The following is a 26768-nucleotide window of genomic DNA, read 5'->3' as shown; positions in this document are numbered from 1 at the left end:
TAAAGCGAAAACATGTGAGTACACTGATTTCTTTGGTTTGCTAATGAAAGGGGCATAAAAAAAACAAAAAAAAAAAAAAACGTGATGGGAAGAGTAATGAGGATGAAGATGCAAAAAAAGAGAATTTGTAGTTCCCAAAGACCAGTGCCTGCCAACTGTTCTGCCACATTCAGAATACTAGTGAAGTTAATAGGTAAAAAATATCCCAAAAAGCACTATGAATTATTCAAATGCAGGAAGCCACAGGAAATGCTTGGCTTTGCTGAGATCAGCTGTTTAGAAAGCACCAGTTACTCATATTGGGATACGAACGATTTTGACTTGTGGCTGGAAAAAAAAAAATAGCTGGAAGCAGCAAAAGCATGGGCTGCATCAGATCAATGCAAATCATTTAGTTTTACAAAGCTGAGCCGTTCAGAGATAAAGCTTAATGTTTCTGCAGCTTAATATTTTAAACAGCAACTTGAAAAAAATATGTTTTGAGGAGGTTGTTTGTGTCAATTGGTTGTTAAAGCAAAAAGAACTGGAAGGCTTTTAAAAAGTGTGTGAAGGGTTAATAAAGGTTTAAGCAAATAGAGGGAAGTAAAAATTAATTAAGCTGAATAAGATGCGAGTAAGCAACTCTCTGTCAGGTCAATGCAAATCATTTAGTATTAGAAAAGCTGGAGGATGCATTCTGATCAGAAATGTCTGGTACGATTCTCTCAACCTTTTACTTTTTCCTTATAAGATGTCTAAATGGAAGAATAAACCTTCCCCTTCTCCAGCTGATCATTTTACCCTTACTGGTCAAGAAGACTAATCGGAGAAAATCCTTTTTCACGCAACGCACAATAAAGCTCTGGAATTTGTTGCCAGAGGATGTGGTTAGTGCAGTTAGTGTAGCCGGGTTCAAAAAAGGTTTGGATAAGTTCTTGGAGGAGAAGTCCATTAATGGCTATTAGTCAAGTTTACTTAGGGAATAGCCACTACTAATAATTGCATCAGTGGCATGGGATCTTCTTAGTGTTTGGGTACTTGCCAGGTTCTTGTGGCCTGGATTGGCCTCTGTTGGAGCAAGGATGCTGGGCTTGATGGACCCTTGCTCTGACCCAGCATGGCAATTTCTTAGGTTCTTATGTAAGTTATCTTTTGTCTCCAGCCCTAAAACATCTAAACCCACCAAAAGTGGTTCTGCTGGAACATCTGACCGGGACCCTTACTGTTTTCTCTGCTTCTGAGTTTTGCTGTGTGTGTATCTGGGTAGAGGGGTGTGGGGATTAGGGAGAGTGTATGGGTAGGGTATGGGGTCATCTGAAGATGATTTGCTCTTGGTGGTTGGGAAGGCTGCATCTTTGTGTAATCATGCAATGCAGGCAGAGGCGAGTTAGACTCATCTGCAGCTCATAGGTTCGCCATCTTGGGAAGAAGTGTGACAGTGGGCATGGAGAAGAGTAAACCGCCATCACTGCTCGACAGGCCTCTCCCCCTTGGCTTACGCCGGCCAGCAGATATTTCAGCCTGCTGCTTCTCATTGTGTGGTCTCCTGGTGTGAATGCTCCGCAGTCTCAACTGGCTGTGGGGAGTGAATCACCTGCTACTTTTCATTTGAGCAAGAAAGTTAGGACACTTTCCAAGAAGGTCCAACGTCTTTGGCTCATGGCTTGGCGGGACACATGCGTGCATTTGAGGCATTTTAGACCTTAGGGCTTCTTGAATCCAAGAGCTGCCAAACCATGATATTTTGCGAGGCATAAGTGGATTAAGCAGCGTCCTGAGCAGCTCAGGGTGGCCTCCAGACTCATATTTTATTATTAAATTCCCTGTGGACCTACCTGTGTCTCCCCCATTCCTCACGCCCCACCTATCCACGCACACACAAATGAATCAAGAGAAGCAGCGGCAGCAGTCAGTGAGTGGAAGGCAGGAGAGCCAGCCCATGCTCATAGGGCCTGCAGTGGGCCAGCATCTTCCTCCTCTGCAGTCTTATTAGAAAGTACATTTTCACAAGAAGAGATGCATAAGACAGAAAAAGCTATGTGAATATGTGAAGCATACATGGTTTGATACTTTAACCAATATCCAGCCTCCTCCCTTCTCACAATTTTTTTACCCAACCTCTCAGCCTTGCTCTTATCACTGTCCTCAGTATCTGTCCCAAGAATTTACCTGAACAATCAAGAATCAGAACACACCCTAGACTATGCCTACTTTGGCTTCACAATAAGTGCATCTTGAATTTTTAAATGATCCATAAAGCTATTACAAGAAAAAGCTCTAAGGGCTTTCTATGCAATAAAGAAACTATTGGTTACTTTCAGCCTCCTCCCTCTTTAGTACAAATACTATTAAAGCTATTTTATAGCACCATTCAATCAATTCTCCTATATGAGAGTGAAGTCTGGGATCCAATATTAACCCAAAACTAAACCGAATGGGACAGAGCACCAAGAAAAGCCCTGAACATTCAGTTTCAGAAATCCTTCCCATATAAGCAAACTCCCCCAGGAATGGGCACACAGCAACACCAGGACATTGCTCTTTACTCCTCTGCACACAAAGGACTATTCAGATGGTAGTATCATCTCAGGAATGGCAACATAAATAAACCTTTTTATTATCAGGCATTTTGTGAAACAACATGCAAACCTGCAAAAAAAACCAAACAAACAAACAAACAAGCCAAAACAAAACATGAATTGCATGCAGCAAACCTACCATACCATAACAGCACGTGGATACCAACAACGCTACCTAAACAGTATAACAGATCCTAGAACAATACACCTCTTACTGGGAGTTGCACTGGAAAACAAAACAAGCTAGGCTGCCGTGGGTCTCTGTACGGGAACTATGCTCTAGCAGTAATCCTCCGTTACACATGCAAAAACAGAGGCAAACAGAAAAAATGATCCATCTAATAGAAAATAAAGCAGGCAAACAAAAATCTAAATGCCCCCGCCCCCTCTCAAAGAGCCAGAGCCAGACTCTATGCAGTGTATCCCAAGCAAAACTGAAATGCATTTACTCCTGCACTGTACAACACACAAAGATGTGAGAGGGACATATTTCACAGGAATAGAGGATTTCCCACTAAAGAACAAACAGGAAAAACTGTGCAAGCCTGGGGGAAGCAGGAGTAACAGCAGCTTGAACGGCAACGAACGCTGCCACCAGGCCCGAAATGAAATATGAGCAGAAACAATCCTGAACAGCACCAGAACCACTGTACTTGCATTTTGTTATTTGTTCTCTCCTTGTACTTCTTTCCTTTATAACTTAATGTATTACTTTGGCAAGCTGCACAAATTGTTATGCCAATACAATTTATTGAATTAAGAGGGTCAGAGAGAGAGAGACAGACTGAGAATTAGAGAGACACAGAAGAGAGCGATACCAGACAGCCCAAGGGAGACTGGGGGTGGGAGGGGAAGGGCAGAAGAAAAATGACAATGCACACAAACACCCCTCCTGCCCCCTCTAAAAATACAAACAAATGTAATTTCTTAAACATTGCAGGACATGCAACCAGGAAACCTGTCCGCTCTCAGTTATTAGACCTGAATTTTAGTCTTGGTAAGGTCTCGATACCTTTTAAGGGCAGGGTGGGGGGGATAATTTTCAGACAGCGTACCTAGGAGCCATGTCCGCAAGCGTAAGCCTTGTACGAATCTACTCGTCATAGGCAAAGTGTGCGCCCGCTCCCGGCTCCCCTCCCCCCTCCCCTCACCTGGATTGGAGATGCTCCAGCTGGACCTGAAGGTTCTCATTTTGCTCCGTCTGTTCGTCTAGGGATCGCTGTAGTTTGCGAGTTTGGTTATGAGCCTCATCCAACTGCAGCAGACAAAGAACGGCAAAGTCACAATCCCCCCCACCTGAACAGCACCCACCAAACAACAGAAAAGAGGGACACCTCCAGCCACAGCAAGAGCCCACAAACACCGGCGTCTCCACCCACTGCAGGGTGGGGCGAGTTTTCAAAATGTTCCACTCGGAAAACTTGGTAAAGACGTGTGGAAGTAGCCTCTATTTGCATATTCTGTATTTTTTTTTTAAGTAAAAAATATACGTGTGTATTTTCACTTTTGCGCACACATATAAGTGCATAAAATGGGGCAATTGAGGAGTGTTCCAGGGTCAAAATGTACATGCATAAGTTGTTATTTTAAAAGGCACTTTCACAAGTCCATTTGCCAACATTTACTAATTATCTGGAGTAAGTGATATTAAACCTGTTTACTGTGTATAAACGGTTGGGTGGGAGGTCTGGGTGAATGGGGGGGGAAGAGACGTTCAGGCTGAAGACACAGGAGAGTCTCAATGACTTGACAAAGGACTGGGCAAACGGGTGGACTAATTGGTAAAACTGGTAATTTTCTTGATGTGCACATGTTTTAAAATACACCAACTTTTATTTTTGCATGTAAAATAGATGTGCTTTGAATGCATTGCTGTACATTCTTTTCAATGCCCTGCATACATTCATATGCGTGCATGTTGCGGGCTAGGAGTACGCCTATTTTATAAAACACGCGGAAGATATACATGTGGATTATAGCTCTGCCTGCGGGCATATAGGTGCATAAATGCTGGTGCACAAATTTGTTTGAGAGTTCTCTTCCCTGCATGGTAAGCACATCCTGAGAATGACGAGGACATCTGCACAGACACCCGTGCACAAGGAATGGCTATGAATAAAGTAACGTAGGGGCCGTGCTGGTATACTTGGACTCGCACAAGTACAGTTCAAACAACAATACCTTTCTATTGGACTAAACTTTATACTAGGAGACCAATGATCAAAAGGATTTGTCTGGGTAATTTTTTAACTACTGGGACAACCCCAAAGATTTTATTTTCCCACAGTTCTTACTGGTGACATTTTAGCCTAGTGACCTGGTTATAATTTAATTGGATAAAAGGCAAGGCAGTCTGGCCTGCAGTTATCCCAGGTAACTTTACTTAGGAATATGCAGCACAACAAGTTGTCTGGCTAACTTTCCTGCACGCAACGTGGACCTCATTCTAAATGGTTTTCGAGAGTTTTCAGGTCAGAGCAGAAGTTCCTTTCTCCCTTTTCTCTACTTTCCCAAGAAAGATCATCAAGTGCAATTACCTCCAGATCCTGAACAAGAGCAGAATCAAGGGGGCGACTGTACCCGGTGATCTCCAGGTGGCCAAGCAGACAGCAAAAGCCAGAAAGATGCTGGGGGTGCATAATGAGAGGACCGGTCAGCAGAAGAAAGGAACGATAGGGTCCGTTTGGAGTAGATCGTACAATTCCAGAGGCTGAGCCTTCAAAAGCATGTAAACTGGATGGAAGATGTCTGAAGGGTGGAAACTAAAACGGGCAGTGCTCTTCATTGTAACAAGTTTAAACAGGTTCCCTAAAGCAGGGGTTCCCAACCTTTTCGGGAGCAGGGGCCCCTTTCCAACTGCCAGTAAAGTTTGCAGACGCCCCCATGCATCTCTGATTTTTACATGCAGTTAAAACGGATTAATGCAATACCAAATAATATGCACTCCAGCATCATTTGTAATGTATCAAACTTAATATTAAACAAGGAACGGTTTCTGATATAAACCGGGCTCTCCCTCCCACTCTTTTCAATCTGCAGCCCCTTCTCTGGTTCTGCCCCTCCTGTGCCCCCTCCCCAAGTACCTTCCCTCCCACCCTAGGCCCCTTCCTTAATGCCTTCCCTTCTGTCCTCTCCCTCCCTTTCCGAGGGCCTTCCCCTCCTGCGCTCCTTCCTCCATGACCCTCCCCCCCCCCCCCATGGTCCCTTTCCGAGTGCTTTGCCTCCTCTCCTCTGCCCCTTGCAGCTCCTTCCCTGGACCTCTCCCCATGGTCCCATCTCAAGTGCATTTCTATTTATCTGTCTGGATTTATTTCTCACTTTTTAAATTAAGAAATTCACTCAAAGTGGGGTACAATATATTCAAAAGGTGACCTACAACCCTGAAGGGGACTTAACAGTTCCAGTCTGAAAGAGACTTCAGTAATATCTATCAATGACAGGACTGAAGTAAGTAAAGCCTAGAACAGGAGTCAAACTTGAAAAAAGTCAGCAAACACGAAATACCATAGGGTAAAATCAACTCTGGACTCATTGGATAAGAATACAAATGTCTCAGCACAACAGGTTGTAGCAGCACTTTCAGGGACCTCACATAAATACAAACATCAGGAGTTCAGAGCACTCCCATCTGCGCTCTTCCCTCTTATGGCCCTTTCTTATTTTGTCAAAATCATACGGAACAGGCAAGGTACGTACACCAAATAAACAATGGTGCTCAAGGGCAATATCCAGGGTATGGCAACCAATAATCAGGGGTCTCGACCCGCATGAACCCAATTTTTACTTTTCTGTAACCACAACATGCCGTAGCAAACAATCACACAGACCTTCCTACATTCATAACCTCCACTCACACCTACATTCAGCAACACACTCAATCTGGTAACCTCCACTCACACCTATATTCAGCAACACACTCAATCTGGGCACTGGGGACCTCCGACTTAATATCATAGCGATATTAAGTCGGAGGTCCCCAAAAGTAAAAAAAAGTAAAAAAAAAAAAAAAAAAAATTTTGAATTCGGCCCGCGGCTGTCAGGCCGAAAACCGGACGCTCAATTTTGCCGGCGTCCGGTTTCCGAGCCCGTGGCTGTCAGCGGGCTCGAGAACCGACGCTGGCAAAATTGAGCGTCGGCTGTCAAACCCGCTGACAGCCGCCGCTCCAGGCCAAAAGGAGGCGCTAGGGACGCGCTAGTGTCCCTAGCGCCTCCTTTCCCTCGTTTGCACCACGTCGCCTCATTTAAATACTGGATCGCTCGCACCGGCGAGGGGCCGGTGCGCGCGCCGGGAGAGCGGGCGTTAGTCCGCTCTCCCACGGACTTTACTGGATCGGGCTGTATATCTGGTAACCTCCACTCACACCTACATTCAGCAACACACTCAATCTGGTAACCTCCACTCACACCTACATTCAGCAACACACTCAATCTGGTAAACGCCCCACCCCCTCCCCACCCTCGGGAGGCCGTACACTTGAGACCGCAGAGGTCCCCTGAACATTTAACATGGTGATGATCTTCCAGGCTGTAACAGGGGCACTGAATTTTAAACGACACAAGCGAGTGTCTTCCCTGCCCTTCAGGGAGGGGGCATCCGCACCATTAGGTAGCTGGAGTCATCGCCAGGCAGTTCGATATCCAGCGGATAACAGGTAGTTTTGTATATCCTGCGGCAGTAGGGAGAAGCAGGCGGCCCAGTAATCACAGTACAGCTTATCAAATGGGCAAGAGTTTGTAAGAGTGGCTAACCTTTCCATTTGCATAGCTGATGCAAGCCGATAGTACCAGGCTTGTAGTGTCAGTCGTGTAGCAGGCTCAAGCCATGCAGCTAAAATCGTGCGGCAGGCGAGCAGTATAGCGGTATGCCCAAACTTGTCTGTAGCCATGGCTGATTCAGTTATACTTTATGGCCCTTTCTAAGCACTCTCACTCCTATGCTCTCTCTCTTGCCATTCCCTCCCTGTGCCCCTTTCTCTGCCCCTTTCCGAGTGCTGATCCCACTATGACCCCCTTCCCTCCAACCCTCGACATGGCCATGCAGTGCAGCACTGTTCCTCTCACTGTCAAGCCAGCAGGACAGGCAGAGCAGATAGAGGAGTGGCCAGAAATGCTCCTTGGGGGCCTCATCTCCTTGCTTGCTGCTGCCGCTGGTCATGCGGAGGAGTGGCTGTTGAAGGTGCTGGTGGCAGCTCGCTTCCTCTCCTCCCCTCTGTACAGCTTCAGGCTCCTCATGCTGGCAGTCAGCTGCACTCTTCCCCACCTCCTTTATATGCCGATTTGGGCTTCTCGAGGCTCCAATCTTTCTCTCCTAGGCATGGGATCAGCTAGCGGGTTTAGATATCAGGAGCCCCACAGGCAGCGCTCCTCAGAGGAGAGGTCAGCATGCTCTGTTCCTCAACAGTTGCACTCTGCTTCCTTGCCTTCTGGCAGACCCCTGTGTTGGTCTCGTGGACCTCAGCTTGGGAACCACTGCCCTACAACAGGGATATTGTTTTTGTGAAATTTTCTAGATAGGGAGGCCATAGCTTTCATCAGATCCTCAGAGTGGTCCATGATCCAAAAAGGGTTAAGAACCACTGCCCTGGAGGAAAGGCTGGATAGGGGAGATATGACAGAGGCATGTAAAAACCTCGGAGTTATTAATGCACAGGAGGCAGGCCACTTTCACCAGAAAGGAGACTCTGGAATGAGGGAGGATCATGGGAGGAGGATGAAAGAGGGTGGCAGACTCAGATCTAAGGAGGTATTTCTTTACAAAAAGGGTGGTAGATGCAGGGAACAGCCTATCAACGGTGGTGGTGGAGACGAGGACAAGCACAGGGAACCTCTGAGGGCTTGGTAGGGATGATAGAGTTGAGCAGTTGGTGTGGCTGGGCAGACTAGATAGGCCGCATGGTCTTTGCCTGCCGTCATGTTCGGCATCCTCCCCTCACTACTTAAAGCTGATCTCTTTTCTGGCCTCCCTCGAGATGAGGAAAGCTGCGGCTATTTCACAGGAAGCGGCCAGCTTTGGGGGTCCTGCCACAGCAAGCTGGCTTTAAACAGAGAAGGAGGAGCAACTGTTCTGCTGGTTCATCTAAAAGTAAGAAAAGCAGTTTATATTGTAAAATCTTTTGTTGCACTGCTGCTGCCTGTGTTCCTGGAACATCTAAAGTCATTTACAAGTAATTTGTTTCCTTTTTAGAAACAGCATTAGCTTTTCCTTCTTAATTAGACACAACGGACTTTTCCCTCATGGATTCTTTTTTTTTTTTTTTTTTTAACCAGAGTAGTTTTTACATTTTTTTTTTTTACTTTTCAGTTTTTCACTGGGTTTTTCCCCCCCCCCCTTTTTGGGGGTTCTTTAGCTAAGATTTTTTTTTTCTTTTCAGTTTGAGAACTTTGTTACCACACCTGTTCAGGTTTCTCAATTTAAGGAGCGGCGTTTATGTTAATTAGTTTAGTCTGCCCCATTTTAGGGTCCTCATTTTGCTTGCTTCGCTTTAAAAATTGCCCAAGAAAAGGAGCAAGAGCAGAGAACAGGCCGCGCACAGCTCCTACTGCTTTGTCAGGCTCTGGGGTTGCCCCAGGTGAGCCTCTTCCTACCCCAGCAGACTCACTGGCCCTGGATGGGATCCATGCCTCATTTGGTGCCCTGCGTGGGACCTCACCACCTTAGGAAGAGTAGAGAATGTTCCTCCTGCTCCACTTTACTTGGCTGGGAAGTGTTGCCACTCATGCCCTTAGAGATGTTCTTCCTGCCACTGATGCCCACGGACAGCATCTTCCACCCCTATTGACTATGGTGGGGCATGTTCCCAACAGTTTATAGACACCAGTGGTGCTGTGCGCTTCCTGTCTTTCACCTGCCCATTGTTGTTGCCCCTGATGCAGCCTTCAGTCCTACAGTGGGGAGATATTCCGTCAATGCTGGAAATGAGACTTCGCATGAAACCAGCAAAAAAAGGTGTAACAGAGACTAATCGTGCAGTCATGGAACTCTTGGCTGCCAGAACTAAGGCTTGTTCAGGTACAGTATAAAGCAACAGCCCAGTTAGTCCTAAGCCATTTTATGCAGCAGTGACAATCTCTGGTAAAACCCCAAGAGGCCCCAGGGGAAAAACCATGGTGGTAAAGGGCTTTCCTGCAAATGCAGCCTTGGATATTATTAACTAAGTAGACTTGGGAAAGCCACTACTTTATTCCTGGGCATTACAGCATGGGATTTATCTACTGTTTGGGATCTTACTAGGTACTTGTCACTTGGGTTGGCCACTCCTGGAAACAGGATGCTGGGCTTGATTGACCCGGTATGGCAATTCTTATGTTCTGATGTTATGTTCTTGTACACTGAAATCAATGTTATGGCCTTGGTGTAGATGAGCCCAAGCTTGGCGACAGCCAGCAAAATGTGGCAAAGTCATACTTTTTCTTTGAACCTCGATTACCATCCACAAGGTGGCACAGCAGAGTGGTTTTAAGCCACTACCCATGCACATCCTGTGGCCATCATGTACATGGAATCCCTTTAGTTAGAGGTACCGAGTGCTAGAATCAACATTCCAAGGCAAATGCTGCATCATTAATCTGATGGACATGTATGTCCCAAGTGTTGAGTCTATGAGAATATTATTTTTCCAGATGTCTACCCTGTTGGAGACCCTGGATGCCAATGTGCCTGGGGGCGAATTTAACTGCACAATGGCCAGGAGTCTTGCAAGTGTTCATCGGCAGCTTCAAGGGAAATAGTTTGTTGCTTCTTCCTGGTTGACGCATGGCAAAAGTACTATCCTGGGACATCCAACACCTTCCTGTTGGGCGTCCCTGATTGTATCTATTGAACCACAGGAAGGACAATTTTTCAAAGCCATTTCCGCATGATTCTTGTAGCTAAATTGGCCATCTGAATGTTGCCCTCTCTCAATAAGGCTAAAAGTACACCTGCTGATCTGCATTCCGCCTGAGATCTTGGATGCCCCCATTTAGAAAAAACGATATGGAAAATGAACTTCAGGACCCATGACTGCCCCATGGATTGCCTTTGTATTCTTTTGATATGTTTCTCTACAATGCCTCCCTCTGCCTATGATGCTTTGTTCGCTTTCACTGTCCTTCCACTTGAACCAATACTCTCTGTATTATTGTAATTATTGTAACTTGCCCTGAGCTATTGGAAGCACAGAATATAGGTCCATGTAGGGTTAAAAATGTAATCTATGTGCATGTACTTGAATGTAATTTGCCCGGAGCTACTGATAAAAAGGCGAGAGCTAAATCTAAATAAATGAAATTAAATAATTTTCCTTCCTAACCTAAACACACCCTGGAGGAAGTCTCCTCTACATGTGGCTAAAAGAACCTGCCTTGTGGAAGAACATGCACACTTTTAGTCATGTTGAGGGATGGCAGTTTTAGGACGGCCAACTCACCCATGCAAATGGCTTTGAAAATTTGTCCTCTTGAAGTCTACAGTGGCGAAAGATTTGGTGCATACATAGATGCCGCGGAAGTCTATTAAAGTGAGGGATACAGTTAGTACCATGAAGCATATGGGGAGTTAGGAAAGGGATTCCATTGGAGTCCATGGAGGATAGCGAAGAGGACAGGAGTGTGCTTACCGCTGGGGTCTATGAGGTGAAGGATGTGGGCAAGAGAGGGATGCATTGAAGTTGATGAAAGTGAATGGTGTGGGTAGGCGAGCAAGAGCACTGAAGTCTATGGAGATAAATAAATTGATTACAGGAGGGTGAGTGCCTTTTTATTGGGGGGGGGGTCAGCATACACAGGCACTCCTGTGATCCTGAGATTGATAGGAGAATGAGTTGTCCTCTTTACAGGAACACTTTGAGGGGGACTTATAGCTATAGCCGATATCTCCCTGCTCCCGGCATCATTCATCATGCTTTTTAGCCTTTGCCTGATACCTGGCATTGGAACTCCTCAGGGCTACAACTGATGAAATGGGATCCTTCACAATGATCTGTCTCTATGGGACCTCGATGCTGAGGGAGATCGGTATCTCCATGATGTTGATTTGTATTTGGATCTGTATTTGATTGCTAGGTCTGTACTTCAGATATGAATGATGTCGTTCATGATCTTGTGTGTATATTCTTTTTTAAGATGTCACAATAAAACTTTAAATTGAAAAAAAAATGGTATCACAAGGGCCACCCTCCAGTCTTCTGGTAACACGGCTGATTTAAATGATAAATTGCAAATCATCAGAAACAGGTCTGTGATTTCATGTTCAAGTTCCTTCAAAACTCTGGGGTGAATATCATCTGGTCCCGGTGATTTGTTATTCTTTAGCTGTCAATCTAATTTATTACATTCTCTAATTTCACAGTGATTTTTTTTTAGTTCTTCAGATTCATCCCTATCATAAAATATTTACAGTATGGGTGTGACCCTGACATCCTACTCAGTAAAGTCAGAGGTAAATAATTCATTTAGTTTTTCTGCTATTTCTTTGTCCTCCCTGACCACCCCATTACCACTCATCATATAGCACCACAACTGACTTCCTCACAGGTTTTTTGTACTCGGAAAAGTTTGTATTACTTATTTTTATCTCTGTGGAAAACTTATTTTCAAATTCTCTCTTAGCCTGCTTAATTACTTTTTTTACATTTAACTTGCTAGCGCTTATGCTCTTCCCTACTTTCCTCATTTGGGTCTGCTTTCCATTTTTTGAATTATGTCCTTTTGGCTTTAATGCCTCTTTCAACTCACTATTAAACCACACTAGCAGTTGTTTAGTTTTCCTTCTGCCTTTCTACTATCTGGGCCTCAAGGATAGTAATTTTAAACAGTATCCACACTTCTGCACATTTTTAACTTTGTGAATAACTTCTTTCAGTTTTTCCCTAAAATGTTTCCTCATTTTATCACAATCTCTCTTTTTTTTTTTTTGTAAATAATTTTTATTAGTAACAAGGGGAGATACAAAATTGCATAGAATTACACCTCAAGATATAAAGTGGCCTCCATAGTAAGTTGTACCTATTTATAGTTAAATGATATTGCAGTACTTTTCCTTAGTCTCGCCCTCCAGTGATTATGGCCGATTTTATTACATTATGATCCCTGTTACATTATGATCCTGGGTCCCGCTGAGAACTAGATCCAATCAAGTTCTCCATCCGTGACAAACTGCTGCACAAAGTAGTCATTGACGGCATCTAGGAACGTCACCTCCCTTACCCAGTCAATACTCAGATCATCGAAGTCTCTCATTATTAATGTGTTACCTATTTTATTAAATCAGTCTAATCTTTCTAATCAGTGGCAGGGGGTGGCAGGAAATTTGAATCAAACAGTTACCAACTTGGTGGTCAGTGAAACAGCTAGGTATGGGAAAATAAGTGTGGGAGCTTGCTGGGCAGACTGGATGGGCCGATTGGTCTTTTTCTGCCGTCATTTCTATGTTACATCACCAAAAAGAGAACTCAAAAACTTTCTTAATTTTGTCAACATTCAATTTCCCATATTTATTCATGAAATATACACTTCTTAAAAGATCCTATCTAGACAATAATTACTCTCTAGCACACTCATCCTTCCATACATCTATCATACACACATATAAAAACAATATATTATAATGTGAAATTCCATCACCACAAATTTGATTTCAATTCAAATAACAATGTAAAATAAATTTTACAATCTTATATAAATTTCATTTTTAATATATGTTATACAACATTGCATTTATTTGGATATCTATGACTTCGTCTACTTATGTCACCGCATCTAGACTTCTCTTTGAGTTCTCTCAATCAAACAGCGACATCGTCCATTGGACCTATCCGACAAGGCCTCCTTGTTTCGCCCACTCATCTGGGCTTCATCAGGGAATTTATCGTCACCAATGCCTTTAATTCATTCTGTATTAAACAAAACCTCATGTGAATATCCCAAATCCCATTTTTTTATTTTTTATAATATGAACCCTTTAAAAACTAACCCACAAATAACCACCTTAAAACATAGAAAGGATCTACCTCTGCACATCATGAAATCGTTATTCACAACTTGACAAAATTAATCTCCGTCATTGTGTTCAAGTATTCTTTCATCCATGTAATTTTCAAAACGTTGGTAAGAATAATTCCACATATATAACTTCGCTAAATCCGGAAGCGAACCCTGCAACCAAAAAATAGCGAATACTACCATCTAACAGCAGCTTAAAAAACGCAGCTTAGCAAAAGCCTAGAACAGGACACTCAACCAACTAACCCCATACTTACCTTTCCTCCGGAACTGATGACATCACGTACAACGGCATGATGTAAAACCATCAACTTGAGACGAATTCTTTATACGGCTCCCAATTAGTACCTAACTGATCCCACCTATAAACCATTCATCATTGAGCGTCCTGTTCTAGGCTTTTGCTAAGCTGCGTTTTTTAAGCTGCTGTTAGATGGTAGTATTCGCTATTTTTTGGTTGCAGGGTTCGCTTCCGGATTTAGCGAAGTTATATATGTGGAATTATTCTTACCAACGTTTTGAAAATTACATGGATGAAAGAATACTTGAACACAATGACGGAGATTAATTTTGTCAAGTTGTGAATAACGATTTCATGATGTGCAGAGGTAGATCCTTTCTATGTTTTAAGGTGGTTATTTGTGGGTTAGTTTTTAAAGGGTTCATATTATAAAAAATAAAAAAATGGGATTTGGGATATTCACATGAGGTTTTGTTTAATACAGAATGAATTAAAGGCATTGGTGACGATAAATTCCCTGATGAAGCCCAGATGAGTGGGCGAAACAAGGAGGCCTTGTCGGATAGGTCCAATGGACGATGTCGCTGTTTGATTGAGAGAACTCAAAGAGAAGTCTAGATGCAGTGACATAAGTAGACGAAGTCATAGATATCCAAATAAATGCAATGTTGTATAACATATATTAAAAATGAAATGTATATAAGATTGTAAAATTTATTTTACATTGTTATTTGAATTGAAATCAAATTTGTGGTGATGGAATTTCACATTATAATATATTGTTTTTATATGTGTGTATGATAGATGTATGGAAGGATGAGTGTGCTAGAGAGTAATTATTGTCTAGATAGGATCTTTTAAGAAGTGTATATTTCATGAATAAATATGGGAAATTGAATGTTGATAAAATTAAGAAAGTTTTTGAGTTCTCTTTTTGGTGATGTAACTACTTTGGGTAAGAGAACCGGTAGTTTAATAGTGCCCTCAGTGTAGTGTACCTTACGGTTTCCTGTCATTTCTATGTTAGCATTTTATAGTCTGTTTCCTCATCCTGGCCAGGCAGGGGTTAATATATATATTTCTCCACTACTATACTCTTCCCATTTACTCTTGGAATTCCTATCCATCAAGATTCCAGAGCGCAGTTTGTTGCTTGCAAAACATTTATCCTGCTTGACTCTGCCATCCTTAACGTACAGTGCCGCCCCTCCACCAATTTTATCTGCCCTGTCATGTCAATAATTTCTACCCTGGTATCACAATGTCCCATCGGTTATCTTCCTTCCACCAGGTCTCCGAGAGGTCTATTATCGCTATATATTTCCATACTGCCATACATTCTCGCTCTCCAGTATTATTTTGCAGACTTCTGGCATGTGCATACAGACATTTTAAAGCAGGGTTATTTGTATTTCTATTTTTACAGAAATTATTATCAGTTGATACAGGCAGTCGGGAGTCAATTTTGTCTGCATACTCTCTATCTAAATTCACTTGGGATTTTTCAGTTTTTATAATCACGTCTTTATCGGGACATTTGCTAGCACAGGAGCCCGCTTTTGAAAATGATTGGGGGTGCTGAACCAAACACAAATTAGAGCACCTCTGGCAAAAAAGGGAAAAAATGCACAGTGGGACCTGACCTTGACTAACCAGACTGAATTTAAATATCCAGAGAGGAGCAGATAGTGTTGACATGGGGAAGAGTCATGTTGCCAAAACAAAAGCTATGGAAGCACACGGTCATTCTTCTCCCAAACCCAGCTCATCTCCATCAATCTCCTTCCCCCCTTCCTCACATGCAGCCCATGTTCAACTTCCCTTTTTCTCTCATATTAGCTTCTGTGCCACTTACTCCCTCGGCATTTGTTTCTTATTTCTCCCTCTCTTACATGAGCATACAATGACTTTTATTTATTTATTTAGACATTTTATAGACCGTCGTTCCATGTAAAGCCCACAACGGTTTACAAAGTAACATTCGTAGTTAGAACTCAACAAACAAACAATGATTGGTTACAAAGGTGGTGTTCATAGGCAGGCATTAATATTTATCAAGTTAACTTTTCTAGTACTTTTATATTTGCATGCATGGGGGTTTAAAACTCCTCTCCCTGCTCTTCTCTGAATACCCCCTTATCCTGTTCTGCTCCCATTTCCCCTACACAGGAAAATTGGTTCTTACCTGCTAATTTTTGTTCCTGTAGTACCAAGGATCAGTCCAGACTACTGGGTTATGCCTCCCTTCCAGCAGATGGAGTCAGAGAAAAGCTGAAAAGCACCCCCTAGATAACCTAGTGTGCCACCTGCGATCCTTCAGTATAATCAATATCAAAGCAGAATGAAGTAAATTTAACAACCAATGACTAGATCAAGCAAACATTAACCTTTAAACAACCATAACTTGCTAAAAAAAAACAACCCAACTATGTTGTAGTGTAGATGTGCAATCTTCGAAAAATCTGTAAAGAGAAAAAATATAAGGAGCTGAGCGGATTCTCCTGCATAAATGCCCATTGATGGGCGTCTGGACTGATCCTTGGTACTACAGGAACGAAAATTAGCAGGTAAGAACCAATTTTCCTTTCCCTGTACGTACCAGGATCAGTCCAGACTGCTGGGATGTACCCAAGCTTCCCTAAATGGGGTGGGACCCGGAGAGTCCTGCTCGAAGCACACTGCTGCCAAAGGAATCCACATCAGAGGCTCGGACGTCCAAATGGTAATGTTTAGCAAATGTGTGCAAGGATTTCCAGGTAGCTGCCTTGCAGATTTCTTGAGGTGATACACATTGGCTCTCTGCCCAAGACGCCATTTGCGATCTGATAGAATGAGCCTTAAGACCCTCTGGCACCTGTCGCCCTTGACATATGTACAGTGAAGCAATAGCGTCCTTCAGCCATCGGGCAATGGTAGTCTTGGAAGCCTTACACCCCTTCTTTGGACCGCTTCATAAAACAAAAAGATGATCAGACAGTCGAAAAGAATTAGTCACCTCCAAGTACCGTAGAAGAATCCGACGAACGTCTAACCTCCTCATATCCTGGCCCTGAGGAGAACAATTATCCACTGTTGGAAAGGCTGGCAACTCAACGGACTGGTTGACATGGAATGCTGAGACCACCTTTGGCAGAAAAGGCACTGTTTGAAGCGAAACCCCAGAGTCCAAGATCCGTAAGAATGTTTCTCTACATGACAACGCCTGCAGTTCCAAAACACGTTTAGCGGAACAGATAGCCACGAGGAACACCGTTTTGAAAGTTAAATCCTTCAATGTGGCTCGCTTGAGGGGCTCAAAAGGTGAACCGCAAAGTCCACGGAGAACCAAATTCAAACTCCACGAAGGACAAACCGCCGTCACCGGTGGGTGTAAGTGTTTGGCTCCTCTCAGAAAACGAGCTACATCCGGATGTCCTGCAATGGAGGTCCCCTCAATCTTACCTCGTAAGCAGCCTATCGCCGCTACCTGGACCCGGAGCGAGCTATATGCCAATCCTTTCTTCAAGCCTTCCTGTAAGAACGCAAGAATGTGTATGATAGTGGCCTTCCGTGGGGACACTTTCAACCTACTGCAACAGAATCAAACACTTTCCACACCCGAACATAGGTGAGAGAGGTAGATGTCTTTTGTGTGCGTAGAAGAGTGGAAATCACCACCTCAGGGTAGCTTTTCTTTCTCAATTGCCTCCTCTCATAAACCAAGCCATTAGACAAAAGTGAGCCGCCTGATCAAAAAATACGGGACCCTGGCGCAGCAGATTCGGTAGATGACCCAGACGCACGTGGTCCTTGACTGCTAGGTTGATCAGATCTGCGAACCATGCAGACGGTGCAAAACAGACTGTACCGCTACTTTGCAAAGCTCTTCCAATTTTGCTTGAATGAGCCAGTTGTCCAGGTAGGGATGAACTAATATCCCTTCCCGCCGAAGGCACACTGCCACCACCACTATCACCATCACCTTGGTGAAGACTCGTGGAGCCGTCGCCAGCCTGAATGGTAGGGCGCGAAACTGGTAATGCTCTCCCAAGACCATGAACCGCAGGAACCTCTGATAGTGTTCTTGGATTCCTATGTGGAGGTAAGCTTCTGTCAGATCCAAAGAAGCCAAAAACTCGCCCTTGTGGACGGCCGCAATGACGGATCTCAACGTCTCCATCTGAAACCAAGGGACTCGCAATGCTCTGTTGACCTTCTTCAAATCCAAGAATGGAAGGAATGAGCCTTCCTTCTTGGGAACCACGAAGTAAATGGAGTAATAACCAGTCCGGCCGCGGGAACCGAGATAATCGCTCCCAGTGCCTTCCACCGAGACAGCGTTTGAAGAATCACGTGTTGCTTTGCCTGAGACCCGCAGGAGACACTAGGAACAGATCGCGAAGGGGCCGAGCAAAATCCAAAGCGTAACCGTGATTTATAATATCTAGAACCCACTAGTCTGAGGTAATCTTGACCCATTCCTCGCGAAACCGGGAAAGCCTCACCCCGATTTCCGGGACAGAGGAATGGGTCGGCACCCCCTCATTGGGGATCTTTGTTGGAGGCGAAACCATGAGAAGCTCCAGTGCGCCGAGGCCGCCTGCCTCAAAAAGAATGCGCCCATGCTTGTGACCTTGCTGACATTTGCCGGGGGGGGGGGGGGGGGGGCATAAGAAGAACCTCTGCCGGAGCAGAAACGGTGCTGACCTCGAAAACGGCCCCGAAACGTGCCGGATGAGCGAGCTGGTCTGGGCTTGTCCTCTGGGAGCTTGTAAACCTTGTTGTCTCCCAAGGCTTTAATAAGCTGCTTGAGCTCGTCTCCAAATAATAGCTTGCCCTTAAAAGGAAAGGAACCCAGTTGAGACTTAGAAGAAGCATCAGCCGACCAGTTACGGAGCCTCAGCAGTCGCCTTGCGGAAATTGCCGAAGACATAGTATGCGCAGAGGTACGGAGAAGATCATTCATCGCATCCGCCGTATAGGCAACCGCTGATTCCATGCGGTTCGCCTGCTCAGCCTCCCCCGGAGGAAGGTCCTGGGCCATGAGCATCTGTTGAATCCAGCGGAGGGTAGCCCTCTGCATAAGGCTGCTACAGATGGCGGCCCGCACTCCCAACACGGATACCTCAAAAATCCGCTTAAGCAAAACTTCCAGCTTTCTATCCTGAAGATCCTTGAGTGCTGTTCCTCCCATCACAGGAATGGTTGTTTGTTTAGCTATGGCCGTGATGGCCGAGTCCACTTTAGGAATTTTAAGAAGATTCAGAGCCTCATTAGGCAGCGGATAAAGTTTCTCCACGGCTCTGCTAACCCGCAAGGAGGCTTCAGGCGTATCCCATTCCTGGAACACAAGCTAGAAATGTCTTGGATGAAAGGGAAAAGTTTGAGGCGGAGCTCGAAGCCCCGATAAAACCGAATCCTCAGGAGAAGAATCCGTCACAGCTTGCGGAACTGGAATCTCCAGTTCCTGAAGTACATGAGAAATTAACGGATCCAGTTCCTCCTTGCGGAACAAATGGAGCACCTGCGGATCATCTCCCTCCACCCGAGCGGCACTATCTACATCATCACTCATATCTGGTGCGGAGGGGTCCTGAGGTGCCAGATCTGCATGCATAGAGGGAGCGGGTAGCCCATCCTCTGGAACTGAGCGGGGGAGCCGAGGTCCAGCCCTCCCCTGGTCCACAGAAGCCTTAAAAAGCTTAGCCTGAATAGGAGACTGGGATTCCCAATCAGCCTCGGCTTCTACATATGCCTTATGCAGAAGTAAAACAAACTGCGATGAAAACGGATGCTGCCTCTTTAAGGGCCCCCCCCCCCCCCCACTCCGAGGCAAATTCGGGGAGGAGCAGAGTCTGGTTGCAAATCGCGGGGTCGCTGTGGACTCAATGCTGGCGGGGAGAGAGGAGGGAGATCCTCTCCCTCCTTAGCTAAATCAGCATCGGACCCGACGGAGGCAAGATGGCTGCCACTCCTGCGCCGATCGGGGCGGGCCAGGCCTCTGCCTCCGAGCTGACTGCTCGTTCCTCGAGCCACACCGTCACGGCAAGGAAAAACCCTGTCCCGAAGTCGGCCGCTGCGAAGGCCTCTCGCCCCTGGGGAGACACTGGGAGCAGAGGCCTTCGCAGGAGAGCCGCGTCCCCGGCTCCCCACAAGCAGACTCAAGCGGCATAAAACGCGCGCGAAGAAAAAACAAGCAGCTGGATGAAACACTCCACCCCCTCGGGAGGCCCGGGAGATCTCAGCAGGCTAGGGCTGAAGAGAAATAGGTGCGCTTGTAAAATAAAACAACGTCCTACTTTCTCTTTTTTTTTTTAATTCATCCCCCAAACAGGGGAAAAAACCTCCCTGAGCAATCAGCGCAAGCACCCACCAGAGGAATTTGACTTCTCTGGGTTAGAATGTAAGGGGGGAGAGTGACCGGCCCACTGGTAAATCCTCCCCCCAGCTCACCAGGTCAGGGCACAAGTCTCCGGGGAAACGGCTTTAGGGCAATGCCCTGCCTTTAGCTAGCTGCCCTTCTAACAGAACTGAAAAGATTTAGTTATCTGTTATTTTCTTATTTTTTTTTAAATTTTTTTTTTTTTAAGGTTGATCTTGTCAAAGGTTTCTCACACAAATCAAACCTGTCAGAAGTAACAAATCAAACTCGAATTTAGACAAGGATCAGGAGTCAGCTTTTCTCTGACTCCATCTGCTGGAAGGGAGGCATAACCCAGCAGTCTGGACTGATCCTGGTAGGTACAGGGAACTAACTTTTTCCGTTCCCCCTCCCAGTTTCTCTTCCCATCTCCCCTCCTCTGCAGGCTTGGTTTTCCACTCCTGATTCCTTCTCGGCACATTAAGCTCCCCTTCATTAACAGACGTAGTCAGGGCTGGTTCACCTTATCCACATATTGAGAAGCTAAAGCCCAGCCTGCGCGTGAGATAGGGAGCATTTCTGAGAATGTAACCATGGAGGTTCTGGTGTCCCCATAGCCTATGCTGCTGTTGCCCTGGAGGTAGGGTTACCTTATAGCTCCATGTCTGTAGGGAGAAAAATGAGCCAGTCCTGGTTTTCTACCCTGTTCATGCAGGAATTTGTTGTTCCTGTTTCTTAAGAAATGCTTCTCCCTACAGACATGGAGCTTAAGGTAACCCTAACCAATAAGCCTTGATGCTTTTGACGCAACTGCGACATTGCTTGCCACTTTGACAGTGGGGGGGGGGGGGGGGGGGGAATTAGAGTCAGATAACAAGCAACATGGGCCCTGACTTTTACGGTCCGGGGTACTGATATGCAGACATAAGGGAAAAGCACAGGGCTGCTTCTACGGGCAAGTCCATAAGAAAAGCACGTCAAGCAGCACTGTCTGAATTTTCAAGAAAGCTTATCACCCAATAAAAATGCTGCTAACAGAAACTTTTTATGGGTTATCAATGTCCCCTCCAAGGGGTGACTAGGTGTGTGCAAATTCTTTTTTTTTTGTGTGAGCAACAATTTTTTTTAAACCAACAATTCCAGAGCTCCAGTATTAGCGTTGTATTTCTGCATACAGCACAAAGAAAAATGTATGTGAGCGACCATGTAAAACCTGTAAGCAGCACTCTGACATGCATGAGCGATCGCTCATGTGCACAGCTTAGAGGGAACCATGGTTATCAAAAGGCTTAGGGATAACTGAACAGAATGGCAGTTACTATACTTAAGAGAAACATGGGGGTAGCCTGCATGGCACGGCAGACAAATTACCATAGGAAGCTTGCTAGGCAGACTGGATGGACCATTTGGTCCTTTTCTGCCATCACTACTGTGTTACTGTGTGAGTAGATGGACAGCTGCAAGGGGAGGGAGACAGAGGGCTATGAGGGAGTAGGGGAGGAATATAGAGGGGAGATGAAGGACTGTGGTAGGTTAGAGAGGAGAGAGAGTTGAGTACCTACAAGGAGTCTGAAAGTCAGTGCTCCTCATGGTTTGCTTGGCCATAGGGCAAACCTATGTCACCATTATAATGAGGGGTTATCTGTGAACAAAGAGTTCCCTTTTTACTACAGTCCAGTTAGCGAGACACTAAATGAATCCCCAGCAGGTTAAGAATTACAGACCTGCTAAAACAAGTATTGTGTATTTCCCCTCCCCTTTGCCAACCTAAGGCCAGAATGCCCACCCCAGCAGGGAATAAGACAGACAGCGTGTCCCCCAGCACACGTGCAGCATCACCTCATCTTCTGCCTGACCCAGCTCCTTCTTCAGCTCCTCCACCCGCAGTCGCAGTTTCTTCACCTCGCCCTCGTGCTGCTCCACGCGGCGATTAGCGTGGGCTAGTTCCACCAGCCTTTCCTGGCACTGCTTCTTCAGCTTGGTGTTCACATGCCGCAGGTCACCCAGCTCCTGGGAACATTGCAGAGGGCAGGAAAAGTCCGGAGTCAGATAACACAGAGAAGGCTCTAAATGCTGAGCAGGTGAGAAAGTGACAAGTTGAAGCTTTTCTGCATGCTTGGTGAGCAGCTGAGACATTTAGCAGCCAGCCCACAGGTCTACAGCGTGGCATGGAACTAAGGTGACTACGACTCCATGCCTGCAATGGCAGACGGCCAGGGGTGGCTCCGCCCCTCTCTCTGACCTGCAAATTCAGGCAGTTTTCTGGTTTGGGAGGGGGAAGAGGAGGAAAAACAATGTTATTTCCTATTGTGTACGGCCAAAGTGAAACAGATGGGAAAATAAAAGTGATTTCCCAGGGGACACTGGGTCAGAGTGACAATCCCAAGATACAAGTTTCCAGCCCAGAAAATCTGAGCACAGACATTGCTGCCTCAAGCAGGCCTGTTGTGACCTCACGCAGAAACCTTGGAGAGATAGATATTAAGGAATGGAAAACCCAGGGCCGTAGGCTAAGGACTCAGCACTGAGAAAAGATCTCAGAGAGACTCACCTTATTCTTCTCAAAGAGCTCAGCTTGGATGGTTTTAAGATCGGTGTCAAGTGCACTGGCAGTCTGGCGGCGTTTGTGGGAAAGCAAATCCTCCAGGTCTTCAATCTGCAGCCGCAGCTTCTTGTTCTCCCTCTCCAGGTTCAGCTTCTCAGTCTCCAGGCACTCGCGCTTCCCCCACTCGGCTGCGTTCTCTGCCTGCAGCCTTTCCATCTGTGCACAGCAAATGGAGCCAGAGTCATCGGGCCAGAGGCCTGAACAGCCAGCTACCCCCTCCCCCAATTTTTCCTCCTCCTCTGGCCTCCCCCTCTCTTTCAATCCCTACCCTCCTTAAGCACTGCTCAGCTCCCTCCTCTCACTGTTCCCTCCAGTCTGCCCCCTCCCCTCCTACATCCTCTCCCTTCCCTGGCTTCTTCACTATCCAAACACCTCTTCCACTCTACCTTCTTCTAGTCTCTTTTCTCCTTCAGGCTCTCCTTGCCGCCCATCCTTTACCCATATCTAATTTCTGCCCTTCTCCAGCCTCTGTCCATCCAGGGACCCTCTCCCTCCTCCCTTCTGGCTCCCCATTCATGTACTGTAAAGTATTTTCCTATCCTTAGAGGACAGGGAAAGAGAGGGCTTTAAGTGTGTACCTGAGGCAAAGGAGAGTGAGGTGACTTGCAGACCACCGGTAGGATTTGAACCCTGATTCGCTGGCTTACTGCCCTCCGATCTAACCACTAGAAGACTCCTCCACTCCTATCTTAATGTCTGACTGCAGTTATCTTGCTTCCCAGCTGTACCTATCCCACTGTTCAGCAGTAGACATCCTAAAGCTTGGTTGTGTATATCCTGCTAGCCAGATGTATCTATCACACCAGAAGATGCAGATATCGTAACACTAGACATCCCTCAGCTGTAAACATCCAAATGCTTGGGTGGTTCTAATATAATGTGGTTACCTCTGCCCTTAGTTCTGCAATTTTTTTGTCCATACTTGATCGAGCCCCCAACTCATCCTCCAGGTCTTCTGAGATCCGTCCCAGTTCATCCTGGTGCACTTCCTTCAGGATATTCAGCTGCAGACAGAGAGAATTAGTTGGGGGTGTGTTACTGCAGCAAGGGAGGGACAGAGAAGTATTACTGGAGAGAGACAGGCAACAAAACCTTTGTGTCAGCCACATTAATAGGGGAAGAGAAAAAAAGAGATCACCTGTGGTTCATCAAAGAAGTAGCAGAAGAATTAAGAACAAACACACCAGTAGGCATTCAGAAAACACAAACCAGAGAGGCTGACGATGTACGTGTTCCAGGTCTTGAGCACCCACTGAAACATCTCTGAGTGTGATTAACACCTGTTCAGCTGGGCCGCAAGCTACAGACAGCAGTAGTGCACTGCCCCTCAGTTCTTGTGGGTACTGCAGGGACAATCAATAACAATATTCTGTATTTCTAGACCACCTTTCAAAATGTAGCTCAAGGTGGTTCACCACATTTTGTTTTTTATCAGATGTGGTAAGTCCCCTTCCCCAAAGTAGGCACCTGGGATAATGTGACTTGCTGGGAGAAGCAGGATTTGAACCTTCATTTCCCTGCTTTAAGTGTAAGGCCACTCCTACTCCTTTTTGCAGAGCGTGCACTGCTGTAGGGAAGGAAGAGACGGAGCAGCAGCAGAGATATTAAATGCGTGCTCTACTGGTGTTGCACAGGTGCTGATGCAGTTTCCGAGGTTGGGATGGGGGGAAGCTGGAGTGGGTGAGAAGAGAACTGAGGTCTGGAAGGAGATGAATAGGGACTTGGGAGGCTGGATGGCGAGGAGTGATAAAAGTTGGTGGAAGTAGGAGGGAACCTGGATGCTGGAAGGGGAACTGGAATCTGGCGGAGAAGAAAAGAGGGTCCTGGAGATTCAAGAGGGATGGGAGAGGAACTGTAAGATGGAGGGGGATAAGGGCCAGCTGAATGCTGGAACGGATGAGAACTGGCGAGAATGAGGGGTAAACTGGAGGCTGAAGGGGTTAAAGGTGAGCGATGGAAGCAGAGGCGGAAGGAGGTGAGGATGCTAGAGAGGAGTCAACTGGAGCAGAGAGAAGAGGGGTAGAGAATATATGAAGGAGCCTGGAGAAGCACAATGTGAGATTAAGAGAAGGAGATGAAGATGGAGATAGATATGCAGAGAAGGATGTTAGGGGTACGATATGGAGAGAGAAATGGAAGGCTGGAAGGTTGAGGGACTGGGATGGGATGATGAGGGGAAGATAAGAGTGCTAGGAAGAGCAATCTAGGAGAGATGGAGAGGAGGAAGAGAAGTAAAGAAATGATGATGGAGGGAAGAGAGAGAGGCAGAAAAAGAAAAATATGTCGAGAAGTAATATAAGAGAGAGAGCATTGGCAGTTCTGACAGGCTTCCATGACTTTTCGGCCACAGGAGAAACGGCATGATTAGCCTGTTGCTATATAATTTACAATCGGTGGCACAAACTCAAAATGTCCCCATGCTAATTCAATCATCTGAAGAAAGCTACGGTGCCTGCAGGGCTGACTTAACAGCCTTCTGTCTCAGCCCCCTGCAACTAATCTCTTAGCTTCATGCACCAGCAGATTTAAAACAAATTGGAGAAGGGTTTGTTTTTTTTCACTCAGTGCACAATCAAGCTGTGGAATTTGTTGCTAGAGGATGTGGTCAAGGCATTTAGCATAGCGGGGTTTAAATGTGATTTAAACAAACTCCTGGAAGAAAAATTCATAAATTATTTTTAGCCAGGAAGACTTGGGGAAAGCCTCCACTTATCCCTGAGAGTGGGCAACAAAAAATGGCTCTACTATTTGAGATCTTCCAGGTACTACCTAGAGATACGGCTTGGCCACTGCTGGAGACGGGATAATGGGTTCGATGGACCCTTGGTTTGACTCAACTTGATACTTCTTATGTTCCCCTCCCAGGCAGACTGTAGGAAACAGGAGAGGAGAGGTGAAGCTGTAGCTGGAGAACAAAAGAGCCAATCCGCTCTACAAACTAATCTAGTCCCACCCCTCCTGTTCCTCCTTCCTCTCCTGCAGGGCACAGGAGGGGAGAAGATAAAGTTGGAGTGGACAGAGCTAGCAGTCAGTGTTTGATCCTTCCAAACCAAAGACCATTCTGATATAATTCCTGTATGGAGTAATGGCTCACTTTTCTATAAAGGTTGTCGTACCATCAATGATGGCCATCCACACACCAGCTGACAAAAGACTTGCATGTATTTTGGAAGTCTGCAGCTGCTCCTGTCCCACAGCTGGCAGATGGCATTAATTCTAATTAACAGCACGACACTGCGCAGTTTCAGCATACGTGAGCTTATCACATACTCAGAAAGACGAGCAAGAAAACAGTAAAGGATGGTTGCACTGACAGTTGCACAGGATAAAATGTAGGTTACACATGGCCTTCTACAACAAAACAAGCCAGTGAAAGTGATCAAAAACCACAAAATACTCTCACTCAAAAAATAAAAAGCTTTTTTTTTTTTTTAGTTGTCTTACACTGGATCTAAGTCATTAAAAATAAGGAGCGCGAGTATTTTGTGGTTTTGTGACTTCTAAAACAAAAAACATAATAGTGCTAAAAAAAACAAAAAACACCAATACTTCTCTCTAAGGTTGAATAGGCCTCAACCTCGACTAAGAGATCATTTCGAATAGTAAAGAACCTACTTCAACCCTCCTCAACAAGACCAAACTACCTTCTCAAAACTAACCAGCAAAGGATTTTCTTCCTTCTTTGACAACAAGATTAAAAATCTCCCACAGGATCTCCAAAACACTCCCCCAACCCTCTGCTAGCCACCCCAAAAAAATAGGGCAAAGACCCCAGAACCTCCCTGCAACTCAAGGAAGTAGGTCAGCAATTCCAGATCCTCTTCAAGCAATCCAGGGGAAAGAGGAAACAACTCTAGATCTTCCTAGTACCCCAGTTACCCGAAACCCATTCACCCCAATAACAGAAGAAACTCTAACAAACCCATAGGAAGATCTTGGCTTATCTTCTACTCCCTTGACCTATGCCCACAGACGCTATTAAAGCAAACAAACAAAATTGTAACCGCATCCCTCTTGGAAAGGATGCTATCACCTGTACTAAAA

The 26768-nt window shown here is 45.5% G+C and overlaps 1 protein-coding gene across 2 annotated transcripts in view; it reads right to left on the bottom strand.

Moving 5' to 3' along the window:
- CCDC102A (coiled-coil domain containing 102A) overlaps positions 1 to 26768 on the bottom strand; it is a 129846-nt gene that overhangs the window by 6547 nt on the left and 96531 nt on the right. For both annotated transcript variants that reach the window (XM_029608927.1, XM_029608928.1), the window contains exons 5-8: positions 23612 to 23728; positions 22671 to 22880; positions 21959 to 22129; positions 3710 to 3813 (exon numbers count right to left, since the gene is read on the bottom strand). In XM_029608927.1, coding sequence (XP_029464787.1) covers positions 3710 to 3813; positions 21959 to 22129; positions 22671 to 22880; positions 23612 to 23728 — 602 coding nt within the window. The remainder of the gene's footprint in view (positions 1 to 3709; positions 3814 to 21958; positions 22130 to 22670; positions 22881 to 23611; positions 23729 to 26768) is intronic.

The sequence above is a fragment of the Rhinatrema bivittatum genome, chromosome 7, assembly GCF_901001135.1.
Source record: "Rhinatrema bivittatum chromosome 7, aRhiBiv1.1, whole genome shotgun sequence".
NCBI lineage: Eukaryota > Metazoa > Chordata > Amphibia > Gymnophiona > Rhinatrematidae > Rhinatrema > Rhinatrema bivittatum.
This window is presented reverse-complemented; position numbering and strand designations above follow the sequence as displayed.